This window comes from Suricata suricatta, chromosome 3, assembly GCF_006229205.1.
Source record: "Suricata suricatta isolate VVHF042 chromosome 3, meerkat_22Aug2017_6uvM2_HiC, whole genome shotgun sequence".
NCBI classification, from domain to species: Eukaryota; Metazoa; Chordata; class Mammalia; order Carnivora; family Herpestidae; genus Suricata; species Suricata suricatta.
The window spans coordinates 113,724,272-113,751,906 of record NC_043702.1 but is presented as its reverse complement, the minus strand read 5'-3'; the positions used below and the strand labels follow the sequence as shown (position 1 = coordinate 113,751,906).

At 45.8% G+C, this 27,635-nt stretch overlaps 1 protein-coding gene across 2 annotated transcripts in view; it reads left to right on the top strand.

The window, feature by feature from the left end:
• The window catches only part of SMYD3 (SET and MYND domain containing 3), a 694,896-nt gene that overhangs the window by 535,409 nt on the left and 131,852 nt on the right, over positions 1 to 27,635 (top strand). For both annotated transcript variants that reach the window (XM_029934863.1, XM_029934862.1), the window contains exons 6-8: positions 3,355 to 3,422; positions 4,673 to 4,775; positions 14,673 to 14,783. In XM_029934863.1, coding sequence (XP_029790723.1) covers positions 3,355 to 3,422; positions 4,673 to 4,775; positions 14,673 to 14,783 — 282 coding nt within the window. The remainder of the gene's footprint in view (positions 1 to 3,354; positions 3,423 to 4,672; positions 4,776 to 14,672; positions 14,784 to 27,635) is intronic.

The following is a 27,635-nucleotide window of genomic DNA, read 5'->3' as shown; positions in this document are numbered from 1 at the left end:
CAGGAACACTAGCACACAGTGCCTCTCAGGATAGTAAGAATGAGGAACTTGTCTGGAATTTGTTCAGTAGAACTTGAAAATCTCCTACCTCTATCATGGAGTGAGGCAAAATGAGAGAGGAGGGTAGCTGACTGGTACCAGTGAAGACAGGAAAAGGAAAAGAAGGGAAGAAAGTAAACAAAGGAAAAGATAATGCAAGAGATGTGGGGACTGTCATTTATTCATTCATTTTGCACATAGTTATTTTGTGCCCTGTGTACCAGGCCTGTGGCATTTTTTAATGTTTATTTTTGAGAGAGAGCATTTGTGCATGAGTGGGGGAGGGGTGGGGGGAGGAGACACAGAATCTGAAGCAGGCTCCACGCTCTGAGCTGTCAGCACAGAGCCCGAGTCGGGGCTCAAACTCATGAGCTGTGAGATCATGACCTGAGCTGAAGTCAGATGCTTAACGGACTGAGCCGTCCCGGTGCCCCTCAGGCCCCTGGCATTTTAAGCAGAGAATCAAATACCCCCTCATGCTCTTCTGATGCACAAGTCTGTCATCCACTCGACTAATGGAAAAGAGGATGAAACAAAAGATGAGCTAGAGTGGAAAGAGAGAACGCACAAAGATTGGATGCCTAAAGACAAGACAGATTGAAGATTAATTTCTTACTCCTTGTCAGAGCGGAGAGACTTTGCCTCTTTTTTCCTTCATATACCGGCTGCCTGACTTACTTCTGGCATCTTCTCTGACTCTCGATCTAGACAGTGACCCTCTGGGGACACTGAGGACCACACCCACACAACCATCCATCCATCAGAAAACCCTTTATTAGTGTCTTTCACCACCATCAGTGTCCTGGGTGTATTTTACACTGTAGGTGTGTGTGGTGCCCAGTAAATGGGTGAATAACGACCCCGTGTGAGGAATGCCACGAAGGAGATGAGTAACTGAGCTAAGTCTGGGGGATCCGGAAGTTTCCTGGAGGAAGACACAACCAGGCTGACATTTCCCCTCGTTAGCTCTTTTTTTTTTTTTTTAAACATTCTGCCAGAATAAACCGATTCTGCAAAAGCCCTTAATGTGCTTTGTAGCAGAAAAGATGTTTACATTTTGATTTGATTCAAAAGTTAACAAATTCGATCTGTTTGATCCGATTTCTCATTGGTCGATTTGGTAAAGTTCTGATTATGCTTTAAAACATATGTGTTCAAGTCCCTCTTCCCCACCCCTGAATTCATACCCATTTAAAAAAACGTTTAACGTTTCCAAAAGAAAACACAGGATCTTTTGTCCTGTCTTCCCACCATTCATTTTTTATGCATAAATATGCGCAGGCAGTGCTCTCTTGCAACTTAATATGAAACACATGCCCCTAACGCACATTCACCAGTATGTGTCTGGAATATGTGTGTGTGCACCAGTTTATTTCCTGATTGGAAACTGCAGTTTGATCAGCTGTTGGGAAATGCCACGCCGTAGGTTATGCTGAATTTCACGAAAGAGCTCTTTGGAGCACTGGGAAGGGTCTCAGTGGACCCAGTACTTTTTCATACCTTACGGTCTTCCCTGTAAACCTGATTTAGAGAAATTCGTCGTCACTTATTTTTCCCTTTACAGAAACCAGAACAGGAAGCCAGTGTCCATTTGTAGTCCCAGGTTCATATGCACATGTTCATTTCCACAGCTTCTTTGGTCTCTTCTTAGTTCTACACTCTTCTCCAAGGGCTTTGTCCTAATGTCCATCCCCGGCCCTGCAGCTGCTCTAAACTCCGGGGGCTCGTGCATACGCAGCCTTGGCTGGGATGTCTGACGGGCCATTTCAGACTGAACACAGCCAGCACGGAGCCATGGGCCTCGCTCCCAGGCCACCGTGGCCAAACCTCTTTCTTGTACAGTCTTCCTCACGTTGGCAACCGTAATCTCATTCAGGCCCATGCTCAGACCTGATCCTTGACTCTTGCTGCTCCCCTGAGGGCTGTCCATGAGCAAATCGTGTTGGCAGCACCACTCCGGGCTCCCCACGTCTGCTACCAGCGCCCCTGCCTCCAGTCTCGCTGGGCTGCTTGTCCCCTCTCCTGCCACCCATGTCGTTCTGTAGCCCCATTCTCTACATGACAGGAGAGTGGTCCTTACCATAGAGCACTCAGATCCATTCACACCGTAGCTCAGAAGCAACTGTGGCTTTCTGACTCGTTTAGAACAAAATGCAGATGTGGCTCTAGATCTGTGCAAGATCTAGCTGCCTCTCTGATCTCGTATCTTACCCCCTCTTCTTCTCCCTTACTCTGCTTTTCCCATGCCAGCTTTCTTGCTATTATTCTATACCTAAGAATATTCACACCTCAGGACCTTTGCACTTGCTCTTTCTCCTCACACGAACGTTCATCACCCCATATGCACATGTTCGTTTCTATAGCTTTCTTAGGTGTCTGCTTAAATGTCCTCTTATCCTACAGAGCTTTCCTGAGCACTTTTTCCTCTCTCCCTTGGCCTTATTTCTTCCTTAGCTTTTATCCATGTGTGACATTTTTCTACTCTTGAGTTTTTGTCTGCCTCTCCCACTAGAATTTAAGCTTCACGAAGACAGGAACTTTAATTCCTTCACTGCTCATTCCCAGCATCTGCGTGAGGCAGTGATGTGTGGCCAGGACCTAGATTTTCTGATTCTAAGCCAAGTGTTCTTCTCATTATTCTGGGTGGCTGTCCATAGGTTTTTGGGGTACCTTGTTGACATCTTTTAAAAAGTTACATCTTTTATTCCTTTTGTTCCCCCCCCCCCCCGCCCGCTGTACACTCAGTGAGGTGTCCCACATGCCTGGTGAAGGCCGTGGCTTGATGGAAGGACTTTCTGAGCTCATTGTGGCCTGTCCGCTCGATCCCAGGTGCCCTTGGTGTACCTCCCTCTTCGTGAGGGGCACACAGGCTGCTGTTACTTATCAGATCACAGTATCTGGAAATGGCAGGCAGTTTGAGGAGGCAAAATCCAATGTGGTGGGAGTCTGGTTCTCAGTAAATAGATTATGTGTATTCTTAAATGTGAACCTTTCATGTAACTGTGTAACTTTGGTGGGGGAGGGGTTAGACTGAAAGTAATAGGTCCTGTGCTGGTTTAAACCTGAAGTTTTTACAGATTGTTGATATTTCTGCACTTACCCACCTGACGTTCTTATGGAAAGTGTGTCCCAGATACTTTTTTTTTTTTGGCCAATAAAAGAGCATCCAGGTTTGGCTTGGATCTTTCCAAAGCAGCTATTAAAAGTATTGTATTAAGACTCCTGCATTTTATTTTGAAGATTTCTGTTCTCCTGCCTGCAGCGTTTCTTAGGTGACTCTGGTAATCCTGATGGTCTTCCCCCTTGTTTTTACAGGTAATCTGCAACTCCTTCACCATCTGTAACGCGGAGATGCAGGAGGTTGGCGTTGGCCTATATCCGAGGTACGGCGAATGGTATCTCCTCTACTGGGAGGAACAGCCGTGATTCCCACCAGCTCCCCAGCCCTGCAGAAGGTGCTAGAAAGGTTATTGCTACAGCTGGTTCAAGAGCAATGCTTGAAACCTAATGATAAATGATAAGAAAATGGAGAATGTTGTTTATAGGGAAGAATTTTATAACCCATTTTATGTGCTGCGGCATCTCCAAAGAGGTGGAGCTCAGACCTAAATTCTTGCTCTCAGGAACCCAAGAAGCTGGGAATTGTGGGTGCTGGTAAGTGGCAAGCTGGGATTTGGTTCTTCCCCGTCCTTGCCCGGACCTTATTCTGCAGCCTCCTGGGCAGAAGCACACGATTCTTGTTCCACAAACTCAGTCCCGCCTCGCTTCTGTTTGTTTTCATGCTCTGAAGGTCCAGGTACAAATATAGACCTTCTTAAAACTAATTGTAAGGCTTATTTCTCACAAGCCTTAAAAATCACAGGTCTGTTAGTGTGAGTCCTCCAAAAACATTGGTGTGAGTGCGTCAGAGCACAGATTCTGGTGGCCCCTGTGAGCTGGATGTGTGCCATTTACTTCCCTGTGTCACTGTCATCTGTAAATGACCCCTAGTAGATTACTGTGGTAACTACATTTGAAAAGCACGTGCAAGAGCCTGGAGAGTGCTCCCGACTCAGGAGAGTGCTCCCGACCCAGGAGAGTGTTCGCCTAACCAGGAGAGTGCTCCCTGCTCAGTAAATGCTCACTCACACCTACGCTGAGTATTATCAGACATGGTGCGGCTTAAACCTAGTCACCTTCCCAAATGGTCACCGGCACTAAGACATCTGGGCTGGGGCCCCACACACTCCGGATCTAGTGAGCAGGACGCCGCCAGCATTCTATATAAGAGGGCCCAGCATGGCCTTATGGCCCAGCATGGCCGTGTGAGCCCTGCAAAGGGACTGTGTAGACCAGATGCCTTGTGGTAGGGCCCTGACTGACATCTAATGAGACAGCTGTCCCCCACATTCACCCACAGAAAGGACTCTGAGCACACTTCCCTAAGTAGCCTCCGTGTCATGTCGGGCAGCGTTTCCTTGTCCGTGATGTGAGGCAGTGGCAGCCCTGGGCCTTCCCCGAGCGTGCTCGGCCCCTGGTGTGCTGTCCGCCTCACCTGTGCCCGCACCCCGGGCCGCAGTGCCTTCTGCTCATTATATTCATGAAATTTGCCTGTGCCTGCTGAGTGACGGTACCCGGTTTTTCTTCCCTGCAGCATGTCTTTGCTCAATCACAGCTGTGACCCCAACTGTTCCATTGTGTTCAATGGGCCCCACCTCTTGCTACGAGCGGTCCGCGACATCGAGGCAGGAGAGGAGGTAAGTGGCCTGCTTTCCCAGCACCTGGCCTGCTCTCAGGTCAGGGACCCTCTCTGCGTGGCCCTTCCTGAAGCCATTTGTGCCTGAGGGCCAGCTTGTCATCATCCCCCTGCCAGGGAGAGGAGCCATAACTCATCCACCCAGCGACCCACATACCCCTTAGTACTTGTGCAGGGTGACAGATGGACCAGACCGACTTACAAATCAGTGTCTCTGGGTATCAGCAGCTCCTGCTGTACGTGTACGAGAAAGAGTGTGAGTGTGTGACTAGCAGACATGTCCCATGCATGTGACCCTCCCCGGCCCCTCACTCTGCCAGTGGCCATCCCTCCATGGGCAGGGGGACAGCCAGCTTTGAGTGGATCCCAAGGGCTTACTTACTCCCGAGGCTGCTCCTCATATTTTGAAGGTGACTCATTCTTCCCTTTGTGCTAAAAAAGCAAACTAATTGTACTCTTTCAAGTTGTCATTGGGCCTTTACAGAGCATCTCTGCATGATTGTTGGAGCAGAGATGTGACAGGGAGGAGAGGCCAGGACCTAGAACCTCTAGCAGTGACTCAGTCTTGACCCTTTGGGCTTGTAGTCTGCTGCACCAGCCTCTTGCACAGCCTGAGGTCCCACGAGGTGGCCAGAGACGACCTGCTCCAGGACCACCGGACCAGAGTGCCCTGGGGTTTGGCACAACTACCACCCGAACGTGCGGTTATGGGTATCTACACTCGCAAGAACCCACTTTCCTTCTACTTTCCAGTTTGCTCAAGTGGATATTTATTGCAAGGAAAGCAGAGTATCATAAGCTTTTATTGCATTTCTGCAGCACTCAGCCAATAAGATCTGAACTCGAGGCACCAGATTGTACATAGACAGGGATTTGGCTTTGAGAAGACTCCCTCAAAGGGATTTTCACCCAAATGAGCTCTTTTCTGCAGCCTCCTGCTGAATTTCCAGCTCTTCCAGCAGCATACTCAGTACACTGGGATGTCTCTCAGCTACGTGGAGAATCTCGTGATTTTTCCCAGGGATACGTGTGACTTCAGGGCAGCCAAGAAAGGGAAGGTCTGCCTGTTTTCGGCAGTGTTGGTAGCGGAGCTGAAGGCCGGCTGCTCCTGATGGCACTGCTGCCGAAATCATGATGATTTCACTAAATTAAAATAAATCAGTCACATGAGAAGCAAACAGAAGACCTATTAGAAACTCAGAATTCTCAGGGGGAAAAAGGGATTTTTCTCATGTCCTGTTTTCTAGGCTTGGCTGCCAGCTATTTTCCTGGGTGGGTTTTCATTTAGTTGAAAAAGTGTCTTGTGTTCTGGTGCTTATTTCACTTTTTTTCACGTAAATCCCTGGAGCAACAAGCAAATCCCTCCTCTGGCTTCACCCAGAGCATTTGTTCTCAAATCAGGCCTGCAGACTCATGTATTTTCTCACCCGGTGCTTACTAGAGCGGCTTCCGAGAGAGCATTCTCCCTGGAAGTCCCTTTCTACCATCCTGTTTGGGAGACGGTTTTGTGTAACGATGCGTAATTCATATACTATGTAATGTAAGTTTCAGGTGGACTTCGCGATAATTCGCTATTTGCATTGTTGTGAAATGATCACCACTGTACGTCTAGTTTACGCCTGTCACCACACATAGTCACGGAATGTTTTCGTCTTGTGATGAGAACTTTTAAGATTTATGCTCTTAGTGACTTTCAAATGTGTTTCACAGGATCGTTAACTATAGTTGCCATGCTGGGCATCACATCATTAGGATTCCCTTTATAACTGAAACTTTCTACCTTTTGACCTTCTTCACCCCACCTCTGGCAACTACTGGTCTGGTCTGTTCTCTGTGTCTATGAGCTTGATTTTTCTTTTTCCAGAAAATAAGAATTTCCCCACCTCATCATGCATGTCTTGGTGGGTGACATTTCCTAGCACAATTGTCCCCGCCCCCCCGCCCCCATTTTGTTGTGTTAACTTTACATACCCATCCAGGCCCTTTTAAACATTATCTAATCAATAAAGCTTTCCCTGATGTCTCAAATTAAAGGAAGGTCTTTCACTTGAGATCTCCTTTACAGTGATTATTAATATTTCTGTGCCGTTATTTATTCTGGCTCTTTTGGTGACTTCCCTGTTCACCATAAGCTTCATGAGGACCGGCCATTGTGTCTCACTTCTCTATCTCCTCTATTAGCCAGGACCTGACCTTGCACACAGGAGGCATTCTATTACTCTTTGTTGACTTAACTTCTTGTTGCATTGAGCTTACTGTAAAGACCAGGAGTGTTTCCCACCAAGGGCACTGTTGATGTTCTAGATGGATCTGCTGTTCATTGTTCACTGTTGGGTCACTGAGGGCTGGTGTCCTGAGTCCCTGCCTAGCTAATGTCTATAGCCACTCACCTCCAAGAACTAACATACCTCCTGCACATTTCAAACTGGCAGAGGAGGGCCAGAGGGAGGATCAGGAAAAGAGGTATTCTGAGGTTGATTAAGAGAGGGAATTCCTTTTTATTGTGCAAATGTTTGCCTTTGTTAAGTTGGGTTAGGAAGTAAATTTAAGACTTTTGGTAATTTGGGGGCACCTGGGTGGCTCAGTCAGTTGAGTGTCCCACTTCAGCTTGGGTCATGATCTCATGATTCATGAGTTCGAGACCCACGTTGGGCTCTGTGCTGACAGCTCAGAGCCTAGAGCCTGCTTCAGATCCTGTGTCTCCCTCCCTCTGCTCCTCCTCTGCTCATGCTCTGTCTCTCTCTCTCTCTCTCTCAAAAATGAATAAATGTTAAAAAAAAAAAAAGAATTTTGCTAATTTCATAGCATCAACTTTGCCTTTTGGCTTTATTGCCAATGAGGATGCCCCAGTTTTATTATGTGGTCAGTGGGATATAAATACCAGAATGTAGGCTCCATGAGAAGGACTGCATAGTGCTTATAATAGGGAAGATCCTTAATCTATGTTTATTGAGTGAATGAACAAGGCTTGCTAAAGACAAAACCAGATGCAGGATGGAATCTTAGAGCCATTTTGAAACTACCACTGGTCTTCTGGTGTATCCCATAGGCCCCCACAAAGTAACATGAAAGCCAGGCATTGCCAGTGTGAGAAGAGTGCTTCTTAAACCCCAGATGAGGCGAGCCGGGACACCCACAGTAACCAAGGGGCACCATGGAAGTGTCTTTCTTACCCTTTGTGTCTCCTCACCTACAGCCATCCTTTCCACCACTTGTAGACTGTTTCACTTTGAACCAGCACCATTTATAACCTTTGCTACTTAAGGATTTTCACTGTAATGCTGAGTTGTAGGGTCAGTTTGATTTGGTTTGGTTTTGCTGCTGGGTTTTTGTCTCCTCATCCGGCACCTGCTACAGAGATGTTTAGTTTGGGTGTAAGGCATGGCTCCCATGCGAGATTGCTAATGGCTGCTGCTTCCAGGTTTTGCTAAGCCACGAAGTGTACACATTGGCTGACAGTCTTCTAAAACACGGATCTGGGGCGAGAGCTGGACTGTCCAGGGTACCCGTGTGGGAATACCTGGTGGAAGAGACTAGCTGGACGAAGAACACCATGGCTGCCGGCATTTTCAGGATAAATGTGATTTGCATGAACTGAGTGTATCAGTATCTGCCATAGTAGTTTTGATCTAATGTGTTGTGGGAGTCAGGCATCTTCGCTTAGGTGCTGTGTCACCTGACAGCTTCGCTGCATACTTAATTGGGTGCCACGTACTGGGGTGGGTGTTGGGAATTAAAGTTGAGTAAGACGCACCCAGGTCTTCAGGGGCTCAAGGTATAATTGAGAAATGGACACAGGACAGAAAACAATAACAATATGAAGAGGACAATAGTATAAATGTACGCAGGGCTCTATAGACATTCACATCGTGGGCACCCAAGTCAGGGTAAAGGGGCAGGAGTGGGGGGTGGTTAAGAAAGGCTTCCATGGAACAAACAGTTGCTGGAGAGGAGATGGGGCGTAGGTTAAATGGGGGATGGGCATTAATGAGGGCACTTGTTGGGATGAGCACTGGGTGTCATCTGTAAGAGATGAATCACTGAGTTCTATTCCTGAAGCCAAGACTACACTGTATGTTAACTAACTTGAACTAAAATAAAAAATAAATCAAAATAAAAAGAGGGAGGGAAGAAGAGGATGAAGTGAGCCTGGCACTGAAGGATCTTAACTGACAGTACTTGTTGCTAATGTAACAATGCAAGCTTCCAGTTAAAACTCAGTATTTTTGAAGACTTGTATCTTCGACCTCAGTATTTTCGAAGACCACCACCAGTAGCATGACAGCCCCTCAGATCTTGAAAGACTTTTCCCATGATACTGGTGGTGATGTCAGTGACTGGACTTTTTCATACTGGACGATGAGGTGTGTCAGTATTTGGAAGATTACCATAGTTCAGTGGACCGATGCGTGATGTCACCAGATCATGCTTGAATAAAAGATCCATGCCAAGTTAGACCAGCAGATTTGAACATAACTGAGTTCAAGAAATTTATCTATATGATTTTAGCTTCCACATTCCTACTAATCTTTAAGAAACCACTTCTTACAAAATGTTGGTGTAATACCATAGAAGAATATCCATAATACTTATCTGAGAAGCCTATTAAAATACTCCTGCTTTTTCCAGTTAAGGAGAAAAAAAGGCTTCCAGAGAAGTAACTCTAGACTCTCAAAGGATCCCTAAAGTTCAGGTTGGCTGAGACAGGAAGGGATTCTTGACAAATTCACAGAGGCAAGAGACAGAATGGCAAGTTCAAGGAGGCAGGAAGCATTCTTCTCAATAGACTGAAGACTTTGAATGTGACTAGCAGGTGAGGGAATAAGCAGGGGCCAGACCTTATCATAGGGATCTATGGGGGCCTCATTAAGGGACTCAGTTCACCTGAAGGTTCCATTCCAGCGTCTGGGGGGGATGGGGATGCGCAGTGGGGCACCATTAAAAGAGAGGAATGGCGTGATCAGACCTTGCACATGTAAGCAAGTGTGGGAGCATGAGGGTCAGCTGGGTGCAGTACTCCAGGCATGAGGCGACAGTAGTGTCCTGAAGTCAGAAGGCATTCAGGGGGTGGCTTATGATGGAGGGGTCTGAAGAATATAATGTTGGAAGCTCAAATTGGCAGGATTTGATCATGACTGAGGACAAGGGTGTGACAATGAGAAGAGACAGTAACTCAGGTTTCATTTTAAAAAGAAGTGAGAGGGGCGCCTGGGTGGCTCACTTCGTTAAGTGTCCAACTTTGGCTCAGGTTACGATCTCACAGTTTGCTGGTTCAAGCCCTACATCAAAGCTGACAGCTCAGAGCCTGGAGCCTGCTTCAGATTCTGTGTCTCCCTCTCTCTCTGTCTCTCCCCTGCGCTTGTGCGCTCGCTCTCTCTCGCTCTCTCTCTCTCTCTCTCTCTCTCTCTCAAGAATAAACATTTTAAAAATGTTTTTAAAAAAGGAAGTGAGATTTGTCATCTTTCAGTTCAGACCCTGTATTAGTGGAAAGAATTTATAATTGTGACAGTGTAATTCCAGAAATGGAAGCAAAGTCTCATTTTAATTTAATCTTTTTACCCACTCTGTTGTACATAATGAAAAGATGGGCTTCATGGAAAAGGGGTTCAACTTCCCTTGAAATTTTCAAGTAAGCAGTATATCCAATATTCAGCAAATAGCTTTCATGATATTACTCTAATGTTGGGAATGATTAACTGTATTTCCCATAAAAACTGCTCTCAAATGGCAAAGCAATGGTCAGTGGCATTAATATTTTAATGTGATTTTGTTCTGTGCCATTAAGGCATCCACCGATCAATGGCAAAGTTTCACATACGTTCCGGCTAAATGAGCCCAACATTTAGCAAGCAGATTCTTCATGGAAAGTGGTGAACCAGTGAGTCTTCGATAAAGGTTTTTTTATCTTTGGCTGATAAAATGATTTAACCATCATTACCAGTTAGTAATCTGACTCTGTTTCCCCACCCCCAAAATAGTAATAAAAATGTTTTGCCATTGAGACCTCCAGTTTTCACACAGTGTATTTTGTGACCTTTGGCGGCACAGAGCGGGCACAGAGGCGGGGACGGGGCAGTCTTCACTGGAAGAGGTATATTTGAGCCAAGCTTGCAGGGTGAGGACGCTGTGAGAAGGCTGGTGTGGAGGAAAGGCACTGGCTAACCAGGACAGGAAGGCACAGTGCCCGCTGGCACCATGTGCCTTGTTCCAGAGGCCTGACGGTGCACGCGACTAAAGACTGGAGGGTGTACAGAGAGATAGTAGGGCTGGAAAGGCAGACCGAACAGCAGTTGGGAAGCCCTTGTGTGCCTTACCCACAGGTCGTGACTAGCCAACACAAATCTTCACGCAGAGATGTGATCAGATGTGAGTTTTGGGAAGCAGAGCAGTTTGGAAGACTCGAGGTAGAACTTGGGCGGCAGGGAGGCCCATCGGGAAGCCAGTGCACCATCCAGGCAGTGGTAGCGGCTACAGGCAGCTAAAGCAGAGTAATAGAGGCCCTCAGAGTCTGTTTATTGGGGTTAAATGAAATAACTAGTCTTTTGTGGCCCATTCACCACCTGGCACGGTCACTTATGAGTTTTGGCCCTTGCAATGAAGTCTTGGGTGAGTCAAGCTTATTTCTCTGGCCTTGGATTCGTTGGCTTCACACTGGGCACCTCATACTCACCCAGGAGCTACTGCCAGTTGATCTGATCTGGTGGCGGGGGCCGATGACTGAGAGCCACTGGGGCAGATGGAGAATTTGAGTCCCAGGGTTAAGCCAAGAGGGACACAGAGTTCGGTTCATTTCACCATCACATTTAAGGAAACTGGGGCCCTCGGAGCCTGGTAAGACAAGATGGATGCATGTACTGCCCCAGACTTACTAACGGGCAGTTTCAAAAGTGTGTGAAGAAATGGGTTTCTTGGAATTTGGAACACGGTGTTGTCAGTAAACAGGAAGAACTCACCTGCTTAGGATGGCCCTTTGCATCTCCCCAGCAGTCCTGGGTGCATATCACAAAGCAAGAGAAAGGATCCAGGGGATGGGCCGTGGCCGTGGGCCCAGCTGGAGGAGCCTGGTGGTCACAGAGCACTGCTTAGTGTGGGCCTGCGTGTTTTAGGGTTGATGCTGGCACAGTCCCCCAAAGAAGCAAACTTCCCCCTTGGCCCATGGAAGTGTGAGAAGCAGCTTTGTTGTACAGAGTATGCAGCTTGAGTCCAGGGATGTGGGTGCAAATCCCAGACGGACCCCAGACCTTTGCGGATATCCACCGTCTCCTGCCGCCTCTCTCCGGGAGTGGTGCACACCTAGTGTATGCTCAATAACACCACCATCCGCATTTCTTAAGGCCACACATGCCTGTTTCTCTGCTGTGGGGCAGCATGGTATATGCCTAATATGGGAGGGATCTAGAGAGAGAGCCACCCAGACCAGGCCCTGGCTTCTGTCCCCCTGGGATTGCCACGTGGGTGGGACAGCTCTGGCCGGCTGATGGAGGCCCACCCCAAGTTATGTTGTCTGTCAAAGGATGGCATTCTCTGCCCTGTGGTGCTTTCCAGAACCTAAGATCAGGTTTGATAGTCACCAGATGCTTTCTATTGAGTCTAAGAAGAAGCGCATGGGACTTTTTGGGCTCTAGGGAGCCTCAGTCACCTCCTTTGGTGGACAGTCCTGCCTTTGTCCTCTCCTGCGGTGTCTCCACCCCCACCCAAGCACCTGCCCCCACAGTTAACTTCTACCCATAAAAGCAAATAGAGAAGAGTCTTATATAGCCTATTACAAGCTGACGTATAATACAGAAAAAAAAAAACTAGAAAAGGGTGAAGGAATGGGGGACCCTGGGTGGGGCCAGTCAGGTTGTTATTTGAAGTAAGGGAGAGTCCTGGTTAGACCTCAGGGAGGGAGGCCCCGTAGTGGGTTCTGGGGGCAGTGCCGGGGACCAGTGAGTGTCAGGCTGGCACATGGAGTGCGTGCGGACAGGAGGGTGGGCGGGCGAGGAGCTCTGAGAGGGAACCAGGCCGGTGGTCGTGGTTGTTACCAGTCCTTATCCGGTGCAGACTAATCTTTTAGTAAAACTTACTGACAAATTTGCTAGAAAAATGAAATGTTAAAACCATAGGAAACAAAAGTCTAAAGTTTTATTATTAGAGTCATAGAAAGTTTGTCTTACCGGGTTCCTGTAGGCGTTCCTGAACGTGAGCTTGCCTTTGTTTCCTGATGGCAGCACAGGAGCACACAAGGCGCGGTGCTGTAGGAAGCCCTTATCGGGGTCAGTGAGAGGAGGGGGGGGCCTTTGGAGGGTGGTGAGCACAGGGAAGAGTCTGTCTGTCTTTCATTTGAAGAGAATCACTGAGAATCACGGCTGGAGGGTAGAGTGCAGGGGGTGCGGGAGGCGGGGTGTGCAGGGAGACTTATGTTTTATGGGCAAGAGAGGGGGGCAGCTCAGACCTGGATGGTCACATTGGAAAAGGTAGGAAATGGGTGATTCTGGTTATATGTTTAAGGGTGAGCTCACAGAATTTCCTGATGGTCAGGTGAGAGTGGGAAAGGGAGAGAGAAGTCAAGGATGACTTTGGGTTTCTGCTGGGAGGACACACAAAAGAAATATTCCCGTCAGCGGGGACTGGGGTCCTGTCGGCGGGGACTTGGATGGCTCCAGCCCAGATGGAACAGGCCGGAAGACTCAGGAGTTCCATTCTGTTTATTTTGAATTGACCTTGAGTGCACAGATGTGGTCAGGTGAGGCACGTGTGAATGTTGTGATGTTGCCTAAAGACACGTGAGTAGAAGGGGACCTCGGGGCTCCAGAGAAACCTCATCCCAGATGGCATGACCACTGTGTTCGAAGGCGTCCAAGGAAGTCAGTTTGAGCGCCTCCCTCCAGGTCCCATTCTGACATAATTCTCCCTTTGGAACTGATTCCTTTTTTTTCCCCCTCCCTTGTCACAAGTTAGAAGAAGAGTCTCCTACCTTCGGAGACATCAAATTAGGTTGGCCTTTCGTTCCATCGGGCAGCTGCAGGACTGGTCAGGAGCGAAGAGCATCTAGGTGGTCAGTCCGCCACTCACTTGGAGGCCAGGATAGATCTGCCTTCTCTGATTGCCAGTGGTAATCGATTTTACCACCAAACCTTAGTGCCATCAAACAATAGCTCCAAAGGACAGAGAGCGGGGAAGATCCACGACACTCAGCTACTTGCTGTATTGAAGGCCAGAGGCAACCTCCGTCCCTCCTATTGAAGGATCACACCGCATTTTTGGATTACAAACCTATTTCCTGTCTTGTTACTTTGGGAATTTTTAATTTCTTTGGTTTTGATTGTTAAGAAGTTACCTAAAATTTCTACAACACTAAATAAAATGGTACTACCTTCCCCAAAAATTTGGTAAATAAAAAGTGAGGTATAAAAATATATCAAGCTCATGAGTCCAGTTCTTTATACTAAACATATAATATACATGTGCTCACCACATGACAGACACTGGACGGTAATGCATTAAAATTTTACATGTGATTATTTGTGTAGAGAGACTGTTAGTAGTGTCTTTTCTCCTGCACTTTTTGGTGTGTAATAAAAATGTGTTGCTGAGGAGCGGCTGGGTGGCTCAGTGGGTTAAGCGTCCGAATTCTGCTCAGGTCATAATCTCGTGGTTCGCGGATTCGAGCCCCGCATTGGGCTCTGTGCTGACAGTTCAGAGCCTGGACCCTGCTTCAGGTTCTGTGTCTCCCTCTTTCTCTGCCCCTCCCCTGCTCATGCTCTGTCTATCTCTCTCTCAAGAATAAGTAAACTTAAAAAGTTTTAAAAAATGCATTGCTTAAATAACCAGCAGTAATGATAACCATTTGTTAAAGAAAATGAACACCACAGCCACGTGACCCTCTTCTCTCTGCCTCCCCCCAACCCTCCTGCAGCTTACCATCTGCTACCTGGACATGCTGATGACCAGCGAGGAGCGCCAGAAGCAGCTGAGGGACCAGTACTGCTTTGATTGTGACTGTATCCGATGCCAGACCCAGGACAAGGTATGTGGTCTGGAACCTGCCTGGAACATGTGCCAGGAAATACCCCTGTGGTCCTTCAGAGAACTCTGCTTTTATTTCATGAATTCAGAAGGACTCCATGCAAAGGGAGAAACTAAAAAGATGCATTGTGATGGGTATATTTTTTCCCCTTGAACTTTTATCCCCCACAAAGGGGTAAGAGGTTTACTCTCAGGTAAAGATCTACAGAACTCAGGTTCTAGAGGGCATAGAGGCATTAAACATGGAATTAGGACTCTGAGGCCAGAGCGCTGTTAGAGCACATGGGGGGTTAGGTCGCCTTACGACCAGTAACAGCCACTGCTCAGTAATAAATGTTACAAGCTGTATCTAGTTTTTTATTTCCTCAAGTGTGTTCTGTAAGGCTTACAACACTTTATCAGAGGTCACTTCTGCAACAACTTTTCCTCTCTGAGAAAGGAAGGAGGGCCAAAGTAAATGCCGTAAAGATAACGAATGAACTTTTCTCCTGTTCTCATGTACTCCCCCTCACGTCGGACCTATCTGCTTTTCATTTGCACATAGTCGAGTTACCTGATTACATCTTACTCTGGTAGAATGTTCTGCATTTGTTGGAATTCTTTCGTAATCCTGATGTCGTTTAACTCAGTAATTGTAAATTAGCAGTTGGAACTCCGGACGTTTGGAGATCTGCCTGTGGGGAAGGATGAAGCAAAAGGTGGCAGAACCAAGTCTCAAAGCCAGATCATTTGACTGAATCTAGTGTTCCATCCACTGTACCATGGCCACATGTGGTCTCTGGTGGCAGCATGCATAGCGAGAGGTCCCTGAGCTCATTCTAACGATGCAGGAATCCGTGAACATGGTTAGTTTTTCATTAAAAATAACTTTTAGAAATAAATGAGCTACATGGGAGAAGTTAGAACAAGATTCAGTCCATTTGTGTTAGCCTTTGGCCACAGCCCTGAATGTGGGAGTTTGAGGGGATCCCTTGGGATTTCTCCCTAGACCAGATCCTAATCCGGAATGGCAGGAAGCAGGCTTCCGTCCCCGCTGGCTTCCTTGGATGGGAAGTCTTGGATGTAGCGTCTCTTCCATGCCGTCTGTCTTGTAGACCCACAAGAAAGCTCTTGAATAAGTACTTGTTTTTTATTAAAATTGGGGTCATGTTCACTTCTGTTTTTTTTTTTCCAGTTGAAACCTGGCCAGAATAGTATATTAGGGAAAGGTTGAACCTCAGATAACAGATAACCCAGCTAACCCAGCTAGCTTTGGGAGGTGTGACATATTTGTCCCCTGCTTCTGGAGGAGCAGAGCAGTCTAAGACAGGAGTGGGCCGCTCCTGGCCCTCACTGCAGACCCAGAACCCTTCTGTTCTCCTCCTCAGCTGTCCCCACGTGTGCCTGCTGTCCTCACAGCCATGGGATGAGGGGCACTCTGGACGCTGAGCCAGTGTGCCCCTCCTCTGCACACAAAAAACAAGGCAGTGAACAAAGGGAAGAGTCACCTGGGGATTTCCACCTACATCTCCCTGTTCAGGACTGTGTTGTGTGGTCACCTTTCACTGTAAAAGAGCTGAGGGAACCACATTTTAGTTTTTCAGCCTTCAAACCAGAGGATGACAAGGGAGAGGAAGATGGCTTTTGGGTAGCTGATACACAGTCCCCACCATACTCACTGAGACCATTTTCTTCCCACCTTTGAGCCAAAAGTATGGTTAGTATTGTGTTAGGGATCTCTAGAGAAGGAGCACCGATAGGGGGTGTGTGAAAAGGAGTTGGTGGGGCAGACATTTATGAGAAGGATTTGGTGCATGTGACTGTGGAGGATGACAGGTCCCAAGACCTGCAGGTGGTGAGTGGAAGACCAGGAGAGCTAACAGTGACACTGCAGTCTGACCCTGGAAGAGCCACACTTACATTTGAGTCCAGCAGCAGGGAAAGAACAATGTCCCAGCTCAAAGGCGGTTGAGCAGCCAGAGTTCCCTCTTACTTGTGGTGGGGCTAGCCTTTGTCCTAGTCAGGCCTTCAACTGATTGGGTAAGACCCAACCCACCATAACAGCTAACACACTGGGGAGGGCAGTCTACTAATTAAATGTTTATCTTATCCAAAAGCAGCCTCACACACATACCCAGAATAATGCTCAATGAGATATCTGGACACCCTCTAGCCGAGTCAGATTGACACACAACATTAAGCATCACAAATGCTATGCTAGACACAGGCCAAATGGTAAAATGGAAAACGTCCTTACTCATTCTTCTGGATTGTATTCCATTGTGTATCTGACACACTGGGTGGCTTTGAGCAAGTCATTCAACCTCTCTGATTTATTCTGTCATCTGCAGTCAAATCTCAGTAGTAGTAGTCATCTGACTCATATCTCATTGTGGCTTTGACTTGCATTTTCCTAATGATCACTATATTGAGCATCTTTTCATATACCTTCTAGCCATCAGTATCTCTTCATACCTGTTAGAATGGCTAGAATCAAAAAGACAAGATGAGGTTGTAGAAAAGTGAACCCTTGGGCACTGTTGGTGGGAATGCACACTGGTGCAGCCACTCTGGAAAACAGTATGGAGGTTCCTCAAAAAAATTAAAAATAAAGGATGCCTGGTGGCTCAGTTGGTTAAGTGTCCAACTCCTGATTTTGGCTCAGGTCATGATCCCAGGGTCATGAGATCAAGCCCCGCATTAGGCTCTATGCTGGGCAGAGCCTTCTTGGGATTCTCTCTCTCTTCCCCTCCTCCTCTCACACACATGCATGTGCATGTGCACTCTATCTCTCTATCTCTCTGTCTCTCTTTATCCCTCTCTCTTTCTCTCAAAATAAGTAATCTTACAAAAATAGAACAACCACATGATCCACAATTCCACTTCTGGGTATTTAAAGGAAATGAAAACACTAACTTGAAAAGTTATTTGCACCCTCATTTGCAGCATTATTTATAATAGCCAAGACATGGAAATGACCTTAAGTGTCCACTGACAGACGAGTGGATAAAGAAAATATGATGTCTGTGTGTGTGTGTGTGTGTGTGTGTGTGTGTGTGTGTGTGTGTGTTGGAATATTATTCAGCCATTGAAAACAAGGGAATCTTGCCTTTTGCAATAACACAGATGGACCTGCGGGCGTGATGCTAACGGAAATAAGTCAGACAGAGAAAGGCAAACACGGTATGTAACATAAGAGAATTGAACTGATGGTCACAAAGCCCCTTCCTGCTCTGTTTCTCGCGTTTCTCTGAAATATTTCCCAGTAGAAATGAGCATGGTATGTATTTAGATGAGAATATAAGCTTGATTTCAATGAGCTCATCAGTTATATTTCTGGTTTCTATTTATCTGAGAATTTTGTTCTGTTTAGTACTATAAACGTCCCTCCTGAAATCTCTGAATTGCTAATTTGCTTTGAAAAAAGAATACACAGGTAAATCCAGTTTAGTGCATTCCCCAAAGATTACAAATTCAAAACTGCTTCAATCAAAATTCAGTTTACTTCAGTTCCTAGATTCAAAGTGTTCAAGATTATTTTTCTGCTTTTCTTGGAACCTAAGAAATTCATCTCAACAGATTTCTGCGTCGAGCAGTGTTTATTACGGTGCCCACGTCTGTGTGTTGCCGGCCTCACGTGGCTTCATGCCTCAGGAAGGTAGGACGCCTTTTACAGTGGGTGTAATTCGCATGTGTGTGGTTAGCTGTCATTTATAATCAGCAGCAGCTTAATTTCTGGAAGGAATAAAGCGTACCTTCTAAGAGAGATATCGGAATGATTTGGCCTCTCTGGTGGCTTGCCCAGGTCTGCTCGGCAGTAGAAGCAGAATAGATGGAACAGGATGGATTGTTCCCGGGGACATGTGGGTAGTACCTAGCTTGCTTCATTGGAAGTCACCTACTTTGTTGCAAGAAAAAGCCATATTTACTGGCTGTGTCCCCTTTTCTTTCCTGTTACATCTAATCCTTCTGCAGCACAGTGTCTGTCCATTTACTAACAATGCAAGTGTCCCACTCCTTCATGAAGGAAATAGCCCCAAACTGGTTACCTGGCTCTCAGGGTCCTCGCTCACCCAAGCTGCGCCCTGTGGCACAGCCAGTTTGCTGGGCAACCACTGTTTCCATGTCATTGCTTCGCTCAGGTTTTTAAAAGCATTTACCATTGTCTTTAACGTTCAGGATAAATGTCAGGCTCTTAGCTCGGCATTCAGTGTCCTACATCGTAATGACCCCAATGTCTTACCTGTTTTTTTCCCTTCCTTTCTTTTTCCCCAGCTCATTCTATCTGATCGCATCCTTTCACCACTTAGAAGCCTGCACCATCGCTTTCAGGCTCCGAGGCCAGAGCCACTCCAAAGGATCCCACGAGATTCAGTGGTCCAAATCCTATCAGACTTCCATGATTATTTAAATAGCAGATTTTTATAATATTCTTCAGTGTGGCAGATAGGCATCATTTCAAATTGTAACGTAATAAAAGAAGTAACATGAAGGGTTAAGACTCATACACTCTTGTTTCCTGTCTCTCTGATGGTTTGCTTCATCCCAAGAGTAAAATTTAGACTACAAAGAGGAGAGCAAGAATTGCACATCCTTTGATGATTCTTCATTAATGGTATTCCTTACAGTTTTTTCAGCTCGTCAATGTAGTTGTTATTAAAGTGGTACAGGCATATAGTTTGAAAAGCCCAAGTACCAGCCCCGAGTTCAGAGCACTAGTACGCTTTCCGATGCTTGCTCCCGCCCACGCCCTACTCCTGAGATAACCCCTTTTGGCGTCTGGGAATTAGTCCATGTTTCTAACCTAAAGTTCCCTTAAATCACCTCCCAGATGTTGTTTGCTATTCAGTTGGTTTAATGACTATTTTTTTTTATTCTTAGGATTTCATATTTGCTTTTTTTTTTTTGGCATATCTCCCAGTTTATGTGTTATTTCTTTCCACCTGTTTCTGCTTCATACTTTCCTATTCCCTTCTACTGATTACTACTCAGTTACTTATGTATTTGAGCGTCTTAACCACACCCAAAGAGTCGTGGTCAGTGAGTGCCAGGCCTATTTACTGGAATGAAATCATGGTCTGGTTGTCGATTTTTGTTGGTTATCTTCCTTAGCTTTGCATTTCACTAAGTGGCTTGGAATTTTATAATGCAGGCTTGTGTTTAGGGGAAAGTATTTTGGTTTTGTTCCTTTCTCTTCTGTGCTCAGCCCCTCTGTCTGCTGGCCTTGAACTTGTTCATCCCCTCTGCCTGCTAACCTTGCATTTGCCTACCCCAGATGGGGGTCTGTAATCACCACAGTGATATTGAGGCTACTGCAGATCTGGTTATTTAGGTGATGGGTGACAGAAAGACTGTCTGTGTCTTCTGACCTTCCCGGGCCCAGAGCTTTGTGACCATATTTAGCTTAAGGGAACAAGTCATCAGCCCTGTGTCTTCAACCTTGTCCCCTGGCTCTGAGCCTTAAAGCTGACTCTACTCACCTTTCTTTTTTTTTTTTTTTAACGTTTTATTTATTTTGAGAAAGAGTGTGCATGAGCAGGGGAAGAGCAGAAAGAGGGGGAGAGAGAATCCCAGGCAGGCTCCATGGCGCTGTAAGCACAGAGCCTGATGCAGGGCTTGAACTCACGAACTACGAGACCATGACCTCAGCCAAAATCAAGAGTCAGACTCCACTGACTGGGCCACCCAGGCGCCCCTCTACTCACCCTTCTTACGGGAAGCATTTCTGTTCCCTTTTAACCACTGGTACCACTTGCTTCCAGACCCAAGGCTTGGTTTATCCCTTTGATTTCTGTTCTGTTTTGGGTCCAGGGAGATGTTTATCTTGTTTTTGAATTAGTAAAGCTATTTTTGGTTTCTCTTTTTCTATTTTACTTACTATTGCTAGGATTTGGGCTAGAGGGGAGCACCCCAAACTGTGATCTTACAGTATCTTGCCTGGATGTCTGTAGTTTGCTCTTCAAGAACATAGGCACGAATTCAGGTCTTTGGAAAACATGAGGATACACAACGATCTAAATCTCCAGAGGGCTTCTAAGCGTGTATGCACCTTTTACCCAAGCCCAGCCTGTCTGTGGAGGAGGGATCTAAATCTTTTATCACAGTGCCTTCTGAGGAGAGAGACATGAGCAGGGTCATACTGGAAACGTATCCCCTCTGAAAACAGTTTAATAAAAGGCTCTGTGGAGGGGAGAAACCCCCAGGACCTTCTCATCCCTTGATGCTACAGTGCTAAGCCCAATTCCTCTCATTTTCTTCTGCAGACATAAAGCACTGTTAATTATTGTCCTTGGTAAATATTTCAGCCCCTCTTTGAAGATCGTCTTCTGTAGTGTGGGATTTCCTTTCTTTGGCCCCTTCTGAGGCCCTCCACAACACGTGTGCATCATGAAGCCCCAAAGTGGCCCGACGTCCTGCCTGAAGCACCTTCCGTGGGCGCTGCCCCCCAGCGAGGCTGTGACCAAGCTGTGATTACCAGGCACCAGAGGCAGGAGTGAGGCAAGGGAGAAATGGGGACTGTCTGAAGAAGCAACAAAGGGAAAGTAGGAATTAAAGCCATAGTCAAAGGAAATAAGAGCTCTCTGCCCAAGACCAAGTTTATGGTAACTTGAGTCTATTTCAAATATGAGCAATTACTGAAAGGTCATTACTTAAACCAAGATTTTTTTCTGCTGCCTTCTTCTATTTTACTAAATTAATTGTAAGCAGAAATGCCTCGTGGTGCAGCCCTGAACTCCATTGGCTCTGAGTTGTTTTCTATCACAAGTTTTAAGAGCCTAAGAAGTGCTCCTGTGTGTCTCATGTTTTCATCGTAACGGAATTCCATTATCTTAGGGAAGATTTGGCAAGAGATTGAAGAACTGTGTGTGTGTGTGTGTGTGTGTGAGTGAGAGAGAGAGAGACAGAGAGAGAGAGAGAGACAGAGACAGAGATTTTAAGTGGCCAGAGTCCAGCAGTACTCTCTCTCGCTTCTGCAAACAACAGGAGGAAGGCTTTCCCTGGAATGAGCGCCAGGCTGGCTGTCATTAGTGTTCAGTGAAGAAAGTTTATTGACTTCATGACCATGTAATCCCATCTGCAATGCTCCCCTGAAGTCAGGGAGAGGCTTTTGGGCTTGGTACCGTGGGCTCTGGGGTTGGCCCGGGAACTGAACAATGGAGCTATTGTGTCTCAGACTATGCCACCGGCCACATCACAAGACGTCGAGCCTCAGCCCTGCCTTGTCCCCAGAGAGCGGCCACTTCAGGAGGCTCTGCTTTGTCCAGAGTCCACCCCAGGGTGACGAGAGGGTGGCCCCACAGACTGAGGTTCTGTCTCACGGCCTTCCCAGTTCCTGCACAGAAATGCTTCTCTTCTGGCTTTCAGTCCACGAGAAGCCCTGACTCGGGGAACAGATAGGGATGGCAGCTGTCCTGACACACAGGAGCATGTCCATGTGCGCCAGGCACAGTCCTGACCCCACGTGCCGCACACAGTGTTGAAGAAGTGCTGTAGGAGCAACCCTTCTCAGAGAATGTTCTACACTGCCATGCCATGGGCTGGGTGCTGCCTCCTCTCAGTCTCCGGGACTTCAGGGGGGTGGTGGTCGCTCCTCTCCCCATTTTTGCAGAGGAAGCGGGCACTCAGCTGCAGATGCTGTATTCCTAACCCCTCCACTCACAGTCTCTATAATTTGATGAGTAGCAAATATACTTTTCCTATCTTTTTTAAATTCAAGTATTTTCATTCAGTAAAATTCACTCTTTGTAGTGTGCAGTGCTGTGAGTTTTGACCAACACATGCCATCGGTAGCCACCACCACTAAGAAGTGAAACAACCCCCTCTCCCCCACCAAGTTCCCTCATGCCACTTCCTGGCCCACGCCTACCCCCACTTCCAGCCCCCACTAATCTCTGATCTGCTTCATGTCATTGTAGCTTTACCTTTTTCATAACATCACATAGATCGATTCTAAACGCCATTTGATTCTGTGTTCCTTGATTTAGCATAATGCATTTGATGTTTAGTCATGTTGTTTTACACACACACATAACTATGTAATCTCAGTACTTGGTACCTTTTTATTGCCAAATAGAATTCTATTATGTGGCTACACCACAGATTATCCATTCATCAGCTGAAAGATATTCAGTTCTTTTCCAGCTGTTGGTGGTTATCAGTAGAACCACTGTAAATATTCATGCACAGGTTATTGTGGGAATATAAACTTTCATTTCATCTGTATAAATACCCAGGAGTATTGTTGGCTTGCATGGTCAGTGTATGTTTAACTTTATAAGAAACTGCTAGACTGTTTTCCAATGTATCATTTTGAATTCCCACAGTCAATGAGTGAGTGTTTCAATTACTTCATATGCTTGCCATCATTTGAGTTTTTCTCAGTTTTTCTTCTGTCGTGATCATTCCATTAGAGTGTAGTGATATCAAAAAAGTGCTGTAGGTATTTTGATAGGGATTGCATTAAAACTGTAGATTGCCTTGGGTAGTATAGACATTTTAACAATATTTGTTCTTCCAATCCATGAGCATGGTATAGCTTTTCATTTGTTTGTGTCACCTTCAATTCCTTTCATCTTTTCTCCCATTTCTGATTCTGTTTATTTGAGTCCTCTCTCCCTCTCTCATGAGTCTAGCTAGAGGTTTATCAATTTTGTTAATCTTCTAAAAAACCAGCTCCTGATTTCATTTGTTTTATTCCTTTTTTAGTTTCTATTTTATTCATTTCTGCTCTAATCTTTATTATTTTTTCCTTTTACTGGTTTGAGTGTTGGTTTATTCTTTTTGTAGCTTCTTTAGGTACCAGGCTCGGTTGTGTTTTGAGCCTTTTCTTGCTTCTTGAGCTAGGCCTCTATTGCTATAAACTTCCCTCTCCCAACACCTTTTGCTGCATCCCAAAGGTTTTCACCTGTCATATTTTCATTTTAATTTGTTTCCGTATAATTTTTTATTTCTTCTTTGATATCTTGGTTGGCCCATTCGTGGGTTAGTAGCATGTTATTTAAGTTCCATGTATTTGTGCTCTTTACAAATTTTTTTCTTGTGGTTGATTTCTAATTTCATAGTATTGTGGTTGGAAAGGATTCATGGTATGACTTTAGCCTTTTTGAATTTGTTGAGACCTGCTTTGTGGCCTAACATGTGATCCATTGTGGAGAATTTTCTATGTGCACTTGAAAACAGTGTGTTTTCTGCTGTTTTAGGATGGAATGTTCTGAATATATCTGTTAAGTCCATGTAGTCCAGTGTTCATTCAAGGCCACTGTTTCCTTATTATTTTCTGTTTGGATGATTCCTCTATTAATGTGAGGTTTTAAAATCCTCCACAATTATTGTATAACTATATGTTACTTCCTTCATATTTGTTATTAGCTGCTTTATGTATTTGGGTGCCTCCATGTTGGGCGCATAAATATTTATAATTTTATATCTCCTTGTTGGGTTATTCTCTTTATGTTTATGTACTGTCATTCTTTGTCTCATGTTAAAGTCTTAGTTTTAAAGTCTATTTTGTCCAATATAAGTATTGCTACTACCCCAGATTTCTTTTTACTTCAATTTGCATGATAAATGCATTCCTTCACTTTAAGTCTACATCTGTCTTTAGGTCTGAAATGAGTCTCTTGTAGGCAGCATATAGATGGGTCTGGTTTTTTATCCATTCTGTCACCCTGTGTCTTTCGATTCGAGCATTGAGTCCATTTACATTGAAAGTAATTATTGACAGGTATTCACTTATTGCCATTCTTTCATGTGTTTTGTGGTGGTTTTGTAGTTCTCTTCTTTTTTTTTTTAATTTTTTTCATAATATTTTATTGTCAAATTGTTTTCCATACAACACCCAGTGCTCTTCCCCTTAAGTGCCCTCCACCATCACCTCCACCACCTCTTTTCCCCCCTCAGTTCATTCTCAGCATTCAATAGTCTCTCAAGTTTTGCATCCCTCTCTCTCCCCAACTCTCTCTCCCTCCTCAGCTCCCCCTGGTTCTCCATTAGGTCTCTCTTGTTTTCCTGCTAGACCTATGAGTGCAAACATATGGTTTCTGTCCTTCTCGGCCTGGCTTACTTCACTGTAGTTCTCTTCTATTCCTTTCTTCTCTTGCTCACTTCTCTGAGTTCGCTGGCTTTCTTTAATGACATTCTTGGATTCCTTTCTGCTTCTTTTTTACATATTATCAGTTTTTGATTTGTAGTTACACTTGGTTTGTATATAATATCTTATGTGTATAGCAGTCTATATTTTTACATTTATTTATTTATTTTGAGAGAGAGAGAGCACGAGCAGGGGGCAGAGAGAGAGAGAGAGACAGACAGACAGACAGACAGAGAATCCCAAGCAGTCTCCACACTGTCAGTACAGAGCCTGATGTGCGGCTCAAACCCATGAATCATGAGATCATGATGTGAGCCGAAATCAAGAGCTGGGTGTTTAACTGATTGAGCATCCCAGGGAGCCCCTAAAGCAGTCTGTATTAAGTTGATGGTCGCTTATGTTTGAACCCATTCTCTACTTCTCTTACCCCACCCCACATTTTAGGTATTATACTTTACATCCTTTTGTTTTCTGAATCACTTGACTAATTTTTATAGAACTACTTCATTTTACTGCTTTTGCGCTTTCTACTTTTCTTACTCTTGCTTATGGTCTTTCCACTCAGAGTCCCCTTTAATCTTTCTTGTAGGGCTGGTTTCATGGTGATGAAGTTCTTTAACTTTTTTTTGTCTAGGAAACTCCTTATCTCTCCTTCTATTCTGGATGGTAGCCTTCCTGAATAGAATATTCTTGGCTTCAGGCTTTTATCTTTCTGTACATTGAATGTATCATGCTACTCCCTTCTGGCTTGGAAAATTTCTCCTGAAAAATCAGCTGATAGGCGTTCTGTGGTTTCCTTTGTATATAAATGTTTGGTTTCTCTTTCTTTTTTTAATTTTTTTAAATGTTTATTCATTTCTGAGAGACACAGAGAGAGTCAAAGCATGAGGGAGAAGGAACGGAGAGAGGGAGACATAGAATTTGAAGCAGGCTACAGGTTCTGAGATGTCAGCACAGAGTCTGACGTGGGGCTCAAACTCACCAACTGAGATCATGACCTGAGCTGAAGTTGGGCACTTAACTGACTGAGCCACCCAGACACCTCTTCTCTTCCTATTTTTAAAACCCTCTTTTAATCATCACTTTTGGCCATTTTAATTCCTAAGTATCTTGGTATGGTCCTTGCAGTGATTTTCTTGGGGGCTCTCTGTGCCTCCTGGATCTGGATTTGTTTCCTTCCCCAGATATGGGAAGTTTTCAGCTATTACTTCTTCAGAAAAATTTTCTGCCCCCTTTTATCCCTCTTCTTCTGGATCCCTCTAATGCGACTCTTACTATGCTGTGGTGTCACCGAGTTTCCTTCATCTATTTTCATTTTTTGTCATTTTTTCTCTCTCCTATTCAGCTTGATTACTTTCCATGATTGTGTCCTGCAGGCCACTCATCCATTCTTCTGCTTCTTCTCATCTATTGTGTATTCCCCCTAGTGTATTATTTTTATTTTATTTACTGAGTTCTTCATTTCTCAGCAGTTCTTTTTTATGTTTTCTGTTTGTTGAAGGTCTCACTGAGATCCTCCACTCTTTTCTCAAGTCCAGTGAGTATATTTATGACCATTACTTTAAGTTCTCTATTAGATATATCACTCATCTTTCTTTGGTTTAAATCCCCCTTGATGTGATTTTGTCCTGTCACTCAGGACATATTTCTTTGTCTCCTCATTTTGACTAACTCTCTGTGTCTGTTCCTGTGTATTAGGAAAGTCAGCTACATCTACTGCTCTCAAAAGTAGTGGCTTAATGAAGAAGAAGTCCTGTAGTGTCCCCCGTTAACCAAAACCTGACTTCTCAGGGGTATCTCCTGTGGGACGTGTGTGCCCTGTTGTGGCTGAGCCTCGTTTGCCTTCAGTTGTCTGGAACGGCTCTCTTTGCCTACTGTGGGCAGGGTTTTGTCCCTGTGTTGTTAGTGGGCCAGTATGGGGTCGCCTTGGGCTTGAGTTACATCAGACCGGGTGTTTGCCGGAGCTGCAATAGCACCAGATGACAGGGCGCTTTCCCTGTGCCAGCCCCTGAGAAGTTCTGTTGGTGGTCGGGACCTGCCTGATACCTGACCAGATGTCTGGCCCCAGCCCACTTTGGGGATTCCAAGGGGACTGGTGTGTGTGGTTCTCATCCCCTCTCCCCTGGGCAGGACTCACTTTGGAGTAGTGCTGGTCCCTGTCGGGACTGCATGCACACTTCCACACTTCCACGCTTGTACTGCTTTGAATGGGCTCTACAGGGGTGTATGGGAGGGGACAGGACCTCCAACAGTGGGGGCAGCTCCTGCTCCACCCCGCTGGGTGGGAGGGGGCAGATCTGCAAAGCACGCAGGGGTGGGGTGTGCTGTGAGCAAGCCAGGTGGACAGCGGTGGTGCTGTGCTGGCTTCTGCAGGTGTCTGTGTATCTAGACGGGGGTGGGGTGTCGGGGGAAGGAAATGCATCCACCAGCTCTTTTCTTGGCAAAATCTCCAAAGATCACCACCCCTGGAGCGTAAGCTCCAAGGATAGTAAATAAACCTCCCTCCTATATGCTATTTGTTGTGCTGTCTCTTAAGGGCAGGGATTCAGTTTTCGGTCACCTCCCAGCTCTCCCAGAGCCACACCTCCTGCTTTTAAAGTTCCACGTGTTAAGCCCCACTGACTGTAAGAACTCTGGAAGTTAGGACCCTCTGGTTTTCAAGGTCTAATGTTTTGGGAATTCATCTCCTCTGTGTGGGTCCCCCCGGTTCCTGGGGTGCCTTGTGTGGAGGTCTGCTTCTCGCCCTTCTCTGCGACCATGGGTCCCTCCTTCTCGAGAAGTCTC